Source organism: Myotis brandtii, unplaced genomic scaffold, assembly GCF_000412655.1.
Source record: "Myotis brandtii unplaced genomic scaffold, ASM41265v1 scaffold528, whole genome shotgun sequence".
In the NCBI taxonomy this organism is placed as follows: Eukaryota; Metazoa; Chordata; class Mammalia; order Chiroptera; family Vespertilionidae; genus Myotis; species Myotis brandtii.
In genome coordinates this window covers 85,624-94,397 of record NW_005369930.1, presented here as the reverse complement: position 1 = coordinate 94,397, position 8,774 = coordinate 85,624, and the positions used below count along the sequence as shown (strand labels likewise).

General features: G+C 46.4%; 1 protein-coding gene across 1 annotated transcript in view; it reads right to left on the bottom strand.

The window, feature by feature from the left end:
- The window catches only part of TFDP1 (transcription factor Dp-1), a 51,004-nt gene extending 42,504 nt beyond the window's left edge, over positions 1-8,500 (bottom strand). Inside the window, exon 1 of the mRNA XM_005877682.2 lies at positions 8,421-8,500. Within this exon, the coding sequence (XP_005877744.1) occupies positions 8,421-8,432 (12 nt within the window). The 5' untranslated portion in view covers positions 8,433-8,500. The remainder of the gene's footprint in view (positions 1-8,420) is intronic.
- Positions 8,501-8,774: the final 274 nt, after the last annotated feature.

The window sequence follows — 8,774 nt, the reverse complement described above, 5'->3', positions numbered from 1 at the left end:
GGACGCTGCAAAAAAGAAAAAAAGAGAAAAAACTCATGGACACAGACAACAGTATGGTGATTGCTGAAGGGATGGGGGTAGGGGAAGGTGGAGGAGGATAAAGGGGGAATAAATGGTGATGGGCAGAGACTTGACTTGGAGTGGTGAACTCAATACAGTACACAGATGATGTGTTGTGGAACTGTGCACCTGAAACCTGTATAATTTTGTTAACCAGCATAACACCAATAAATCCAGGAAAAAGTGGGGGGGAAAAGTCTGGGGAAAATGGCAAACAATCTAGAAGGTTGCATCAGTGTCTTTAAATGTCTTTTATGTTCTCCATCCATTTTACAGAAATCAGAACTGGATATTATGAGTACGGTTTATGTAGGAGACTCAGCAACAGTGGACCCATCACCTAGAAAGGACTTTCACTCTATAGGCAAAGGAGTGGGGAGGGAGTGAATACACATGTTTGAATTTAAAACGATGTGTAAAGGTATGCATCATTTTTTAAATATATATTTTTATTTATTTCAGAGAGGAAGGGAGAGGGAGAGAGAGATAGAAACATCAATGATGAGAGAAAGAATCATTGATTGGCTGCCTCCTGCACGCCCCCTACTGGGGATCGAGCCCGCAACCCTGGCATGTGCCCTTGACCAGAATCGAACCTGGGACCCTTCAGTCCTCGCAGGCTGACGCTCTATCCACTGAGCCAAACCAGCTAGGGCAGTATGCATCATTTTTATCATTTCCCATTTTAACTCACTTTTTCAAGAACTGACCATCTATAATTTCCCGACGTGTCAAATAAACGTATAGCTGCTAAAAATAACGTGGTTAAAAAAAAGTGACTGACTTGGGGAAATACTGACAATACATTAAAGAGAAAAGGACCCTGAACTGTTTGGCTCAGTGGATAGAGCGTCGGCCTGTGGACTAAAGGGTCCCAGGTTCGATTTCGGTCAAGGGCATGTACCTTGGTTGCGGGCACATCCCCAGCAGGAGGCAGCTGATCGATGCTTCTCTCTCATCGATGTTTCTAACTCTCTAGCCCTCTCCCTTCCTCTCTGTAAAAAAATCAATAAAATATATTTTTTTTAAAAAGAAAAGGAAGATTAAATAGAACATACAGTACATTTACATCTTTGTAAAACATGCCTTTATTAAATATGACTAAATAAAAATCCAACAGGAACATACTATGAAATACCAACAATTCATCTCAGATACTGGCTGATGATATTTTTTTCTTCTTTTTACTTTCCGGAACTCTCTAAGTTTTGTACAATTAACATTACTTTTGTAACAGAAGAAATATTACTTGAACTTTTTCAGTACCTCAAACTCTCTACTCATGGAAATTCTGCTAAATGTACATTCCAATGATTGTGACAGAAAAGCTGGTTGGTGTGACAGGACTGTCATTCATTAAAAACAAAACTCACGGTTCATGCTGAGCTGCCACACACAACAACCTGGGAATGACGAGTTCCTCTGCAGAATGAACCATGAAGGAGGCCAGCACACCTGTCACCTGCTACCTGGGCAGGGGTGGCACAGGACAGAGCTGAGCTGCGGGGGCTGTGGAGACATCGAGCTCTGGAAACTGTCTGGTTTTCCGACTTTCAGGCAATGACCTTCTGGGCTCTTGCCTAGCGGAGATAGTCACTGTCTCCTGTTCTTAGACCTTTGGGGATGTGATGTTATGTAAGGGATACCAGGGTGCACAGTTCAAGCATGTGTGTTAAGAGATGCTACATTTTAGAACCTGAGGATGCAAAGCAGTTTCATTCATCCCATCAAACAAGCATTCCCTTTAAAACTGGATCGTGCAAAAACTGATGTTGATCAACGGGGTCCTAAGCTCAAACAACAGACCCTGACAAGAAGAGGTGAACACAACTCTTCATTCTGGAGGTTCCAAATCACCTGTGGCAGATCTGAACGGCACCCGTAAGCTGCAACAACTGAAAAGCTAGTCAGCCTCCAATACAAGTCCTCACGCAGAGTCGGGTCTGCGGGAGTCGCAGGCAGTCAGCAGGGATTTACTGACGGCCGACTCCTTTCCAGGCCAGCTGCCACGCAGACACAGCAGCCATACTATTTGTGGCCGATACCCTAATAATGGTAATCATTTGAGTTAGGAGGTGCCTGAGGGTCAGCCAAGGCCAACACCCCACATCCCAGATGACGTACATCCCAGAGGTCTTGGGCCCTCAGCAAGGATCCACAGGGTCATGAGAGGTGTAGGCCATGTGCCACCTCTGACCCATTCCTGGTCGCTCTTCCCTAGAAATCCAGTCCCTCCTAAACAGTATGAAAACGCAGGCAAGAGAAGCCAGGTGTCAATGACAAATGAGAATTTCCTAATTGTCCTAACTGAAAAATAATTAATTTATTAAATACCAAGAGAGAAGACCTCTTTGAAAAGGCGATGATGTGAGGAAAACATCATCTAGAAGTTACACAGCAAGTGAGGCTATGCATCAATACCACAGGCGAATTTCCTAATTGTTTCACAACCAACTCTGAAGATAATTTTTTTTTTTACACAGCAGAAGGACGAAGCTAAAAAAAAAAAAAGCTGATTATACGAGGGAAAAAGATATCCCTTTTATCTTTTGAGTTTTATACCAGGTGTTTGTATAATACCTCTTTTAAAGCAAGATGTTTCAGGGCAACACTTTTAATTAAGCTCTATCTTTCTGCTGTTTAATACCATCTCAGAGTTCTCCATTTTCATTCCACGTAGAGAAAAATTAACTCTGAAACATGAAAACCCTGTTGCAAAAACAAGCACACCATCATGGATTTCTTCTCTATTTAAACCTGAGTGACTCGGGCTAAATGTACCACCCTCTTAATCTCCAATGTGAAGCTGTTTCTTTATGAGAGCAGGCGAAAGAAAAGGTGGTACTAAATGACTGAATTAGTGTCCATTCCCAGAACTCACTGCATCAAAGACTGGCGGAAACAGCAGGTTATTGCCATGCCAGGTTTATTTCTTCAGCCCTGAATTTCATCACCGAGGTCTAGGTCTGCAAAACGATACTCAGGACATGTATTTTTAGATTAGCTCATTAGTCTCCTATTGGTATTAAACCAGGCCTCATTATAGCATCCCTCTAAAGCTTACATAGGATGCCTTTTTCATTGGTCTCCAGCTCTCAATAATACAATTTAGGGATTTTTTTTTTTTTCCGGAACACAAGAGGACCCACAGAGCAGCCTTCAAACTGAGGCCCATCACTCTAGCTGGTTTGGCTCAGTGGATAAGGAGTCAGCCTTGGACTGAAGGGTCCCGGGTTTGATTTGATTCCGGTCAAGGATACATGCCCGGGTTTTGGGCTACATCCCCAGTAGGGGGCATGCAAGAGGCAGCCAATCAATGATTCTCATCATTGATGTTTCTATCTCTCTCTACCTCTCCCTTCTTCTCTGGAATCAATAAAAATATATTAAAAACAAAAACAAAAAAAAACTGAGGCCCATGGATTCTGAATAAAAACCTACATGGCCACCCTCCCAGCCAGGAGCTGTCCCAGTACTGCCCCCACCTTAAGATCATGCTGGCATCTGCGGTGTCTTCCTCCCTCAGGAGGGCCTCTGGCCAAGAGCTCAGGGCTGGTGGCCTGGGGTCTGGGTCAGGACTCACTGGGCACACCAGGCTGTCCCTCTGCTCTCACACCTGCAATGTGGAGGGGTGGGCCCAGGAATACCCACCACAGTCTGAACCTGCCACCCAACATCTCTTGGCAAAAGCACCCTGATAATTTAAAAAATCAACTACCTAGCTCTCTGCTCCTTACAAACCTTCGTGATACTGGACAAGGATGCGAATGCGATCTTTCCAGTGGGGATGGAGGTGACACTGTTCCTTCTCCTCCTCCTTCCCGGGGCCGTGAGGAACTTCTGAAACTGGAAGCTGGGGACACAGGCTCTGCCTGTGACCTTGAGAAAGAACTTGAACCACGCTCTGGGCCACACTCCCTCACCCACTGACTCTTCTAGCTCCAGTTCTAAAAGAACTACGGCCGCTACGCAGGTCCTTTATCTTATAACTACAGTTTTCCAAAGAGTAATAGCATCAAACTGCTCGTGGGGACCTACAGATTGGAAAAAGATGGTGGGGAAGGGGAGCAGCCCAGGCAAGGACACACACAGGTGCCCACACATGAGCAGTCATGTCAGATGCCATCCACTTTCTACTTCACACAATTACAACCTTTAATACGAAGATCTAACCATTATGACGTTTATATTTCCTTTAAGTTTACTGTTGCCTTAGAAGCTTTCCTCAGTGCTGAAAATGTAATTGCACTCTCAACAAGGCAAACCTTCCCAATCATGGCCTGTGCTCATGGGAACTGTGGTTGGCACAAAATAAAACTCACAGACACCTAATTTTATAAATCAATAAACAATAAACTACATTTTTCACCTATGAGGGTGACAAGACCCCATAATGGAGAGAACAGGCCCATGGCTGCGGGAACACAGGTCCACGCAGTTCCAGGGCAGTGACTGGAATGCATGCTGCCATGTCCTCTGACCTGCCATGATTCTCTCTACAGGAACTGAGAACAAACATTCCAAGATGCACATCTAAGGATGGTCCCTGGGCTTCAGGTGTGAGAACAAGGGACAGCCTGCATGCGGACAAGTGAGTCCCAAAACACACACACACACACACACACACACACACACACACGGCCACGGGATCCTGTGAAGGCAATGATGGAAGACCCCAGAGAAGTTTAATGACCAATCAGTATTCTTTTCCAGGCTGCACTAGCCCCCACCAGGATGTTGGCAAATACAAGGAGAAGTGGCCCTCGGGCGTCTCAGGCCTGGGGAAGGGACCACTGTCACTGTGTAGGCCAGTCCCCTCAGCAAGGACATTCTTGCCCAAATACCAATAGCAGCCAATATTTCTCTTACATTAAATTTCTGGACCTAACCCCCAAAATTGTTTCTAGTGGTCAATTTTGAGTGACCACGCTTGGGGTCGCTGTAACTTCCACAAAGTGTGTCCATGCTGCTGCACCTTCCCTTCTCTGCTTCCTCCCCCTCCACACCGCATATGAATAGTGAATTTAAACTTTACCATCGGAATTATTCACCTCAAGCACATGATAACTTAATTCAAATAAGCGAATGTTGAAGGCAAGAGTGAAGGCTCTGATGGCCTGTGGCCTGCTCTCATCTTCGCTTCTCAGGCCAGGCTGGCTGGCTTCACTGAGACTGGCAGGAGTGGGCGTCTCGGGTCCTCGAGCAGCCTGGGCTCCTTCCACCCTCTCGCCACACCTCCCCAGGCACCATCTCCCTCCTCTGTCTGACCAGAGTAAAACCAGAAAAGCAGGAGGACAGGCAGGGACTCACTGTGAGGACGCCTAGCGGCAGCCCACTCATTCCTGCCATTTTAAACACACATCCTAGCACACCTCCCGCTGAAGAGACACACTCTTGAAATGAAATGTTAGCTCCTAATCACCAAGGAATCAGACTCATTTTCCGATATTTCTGGGAAATGTGGGGTTTTTCTAAACAAAGGAATTACAGTGTTTTGTCTAAATATCTTTTTCAAAAATACACAAGTATTTAATCTGTGTTCTTGAAACAGAAGACATAAGGTTTACAGTTGGTGCCAGAGTACAATATGGGAGCCCCACTTCCATGCTCTTCCCTGATCCCCACACACCACCTTAGCTCTCTTCCTCATCCTCTGATTTCAGTGAAAACGGCACTGCTTTCCTGAGAGGCCCCCAACACCTGGCCCCGCCACTCGGCTGTATCCCACCAACTGCAAGCTTGGTGAGAAGCTCACTGCTGGACACAGGCACTCAACAATGGCAACAATGGATGCGTGAACCGAGGAGCGCAGGTGACCATGACTTCGGGTGTCTCCACCTCTAGCCCACACACCAAGAACTGAGGCAGATGAAATACCCACAGGAACCAGTGGGCCAGGCTCGCGTAGAAGTCTAATCTGAGGTGCATCTACAACAGGACAGGAGAAAAGCTCCAAGTGTTTCCAGAAGACCAGTTGGCATCGGGCCCCTTAGACCAAAGACACTGTTCAGCAGGTTAACCTGCAACAGTCGTCCGTGCCCAGACAACCCCCCACGGGCCTAGTGTAGTGCAGCTCACCTGTCAGGACAGTCATGCTGCCCCCTGACCTGCTGCCCCTCTGCAGGCCCTGCCAGCCCAGCCCACTTCCTCTCTCAATCAAAGGTGGCTCCTGTCCTACCCACGCCCACCACCCCTTCACGTCCAGTCAATGGGCTCACTCCTGCCCAGCCATTTCCCTGGCTACATCCCTAAGACCTGCTGGTCGCCCTGGACCTCCACTGGACATAGGAAGTTGCCACACCGTTTTTCCTCATTCTCCTCACCAAAATCTGACAGGCTGGCCCCTCAAGTCTCCTAAGTTTGTCCTCCTCTGTGACCCCCAAAACCTAAGTCCAGCCCCCTCCAGTCTCCCTGGGCCCCAACAGCCTCCCATGGAGCCCCCAGAGCTCTGCAAACCTGGGGTCATAGCCCACCCCCTTCAACCCATAAGGCTCGGCTCCCACCTGGGATTTTGATCTTACACCTAAGAAAAACTGAAACACCACTGCTTAATTAAATTAACTACTTCTCCTTTCCCCTGCAACACGGCTGCCAAAGTCATCTTTCCAAACTCAAATGCCACTCGCCTACTTAAAAAAAAATAAGGTTAACTAGAGAAAAGGCCAAAGGAAAGTAAATGCCCTTACTTGACCACAGTCTCCATTTCCAGCTTGGTCCAGCAGCCCGGGTGGAACCTGGCTGCAGCCACTCCTGACATCACCCAGCTCTCAGGACAGGGAAGGCCACTTCCCCTCTGTGTCTCCCCTCGCTGTTTCTCAGCCTGAACTACATACCCCATTATCATCAGAGCGCCCAGGACCAAACTTCAGCTCCAGGGCAACCACCCCACAACCCAGCCATTAGGCAGCCCTCAGCTGCCCTGCACTTCCCAGGGCTGCTTCTCCAAAAGAGAGTGAACGTCAGAAAAGGCTGTTGAGGAGCCTTTCTCCCTGCACCCAGATGGCAGGGGCCGTGACTGTCTCTTTACACCCTCCAGAGGCCAACAAGGCGTCAAAGAGAGTCTCCCCTCTCCTCTAGTCGTTAATAAAAAAAAGAACAGGTAAACTGGGTTCCCTGAAGCACACAACCCCAGAACTGCACGCACTCTTACAGAGGCACTGGGGTCCAGCGGCACCCTCTGAAAGATGCCACATTAACCTGCTCCTGGGCACATACTAACCTCTCTTGCCTCTCTGGGGAATACATGGGCAAATGCAATTAGAGATGATAAAAATCAAGCTAACATGATATACGGATTACGACTTCAACTTAAAACACAGTGCCCAGGATGCAACTGTGTGTTCATACACACTCTCCACCAAATCAAACCCAGCGCTGGAAGACAGGAGCCCAGCGGGAGAGCACGCCCAACAGTCGGTGAGAGCATGGGGCGCTCTCGGGCAGACTTCTCAGAGACTATTAAAACCTCTGAAACGACGAAAAGGCATAATGCCTATTATTGGTTCCACAGATCTGGACACATTTTGACTTCCTCTAGCTGTGTTTCAGGTAGATGTAGTGCACCTGAGCTGTAGTTCCACCTCTGTGCAATAAATCAGTAAATAAACAAACAGCCTCTTCTCACTAATGTTTACAGGACCATGCATTCTAAGAAACACTGAAGGATAGAACTGGGGTTTCAGTGACTTTAACTGACTATATTACAAAGTGTAGTAAGAACTACAGAACCAATAAAACGGACTATGTTTTTAGACCTAAAGCCAATTTCTTGGAACAAGTTAAAAAAAAAAATCATTGAATATATTCTATTGTTTCATGACAAATACAAAGCAAATTTTTTACATTTCATTAATCACCAAATTTCATTTTTCTAAGGAAAAAATGTGGCCAAAACAGGGTGGGTTTTAAACGGCAGGAGTACTTTGTTGATCAAAGCTGAATTAACTTCCTGCACTCTCCACAAAGCAGGTACACAGGGGCATTCTGCACACAACCAGTCCCCCCTGGTCCCAGCCCTCCATCTCACTGAATTCAGGGTGGCCTTCAACAAAGATATTCAAATTTCTAAGTTAATACAGTCTGAAAAGATGAAGGAAAAGTCAGATGATATCATTTTAGCCTCATGCAACATCTGTCATTGGTGCCAAGGCTGCAAAACCCAGGTGTAGAAGCAAATCACACACATCTCTGCAAAAGCTATGAGAGTTATTTCATCTCTTTCACTTTTATCCCGTATTATTTGCTTTAAAAGTCTGGTAATAAACAGCACTGCAGTTTGTGTTGTCATTCTAAAATAAAGTAGGAAAACTACAAAGAATGGAGGCAAATATCTGTCTGTAAAACCAAGCAAATATACTTACATCTTTTGCCATGTTATCAGATCCGTGAAATCAATGCTATAAATGTTCACCCTCCAGAGAAGAAAAATGATTTTTCTGAAGGAAGGAAAAACAGAAATGAGTAAGAATGAGAAAAGAAGTTAATAAAATATCAACGTTTTCCCCAGTACCAGCACCAACCATCCTGACTGCCTCTGCAGGTAGCAAGCACTTTCCTTTCTAAACCCACACTCCATCCTCAAAGCGCAGCTGGGGGAAAAAAACCCACACCTGGGATTTTTGGAAGTCATCTAAATGAACGAAAATGCATCCAACACCAGGATGCCCGGTCCCGCTCCCTGCAGACCCCCGTCCACCCCGAAGCCCACACAAAGA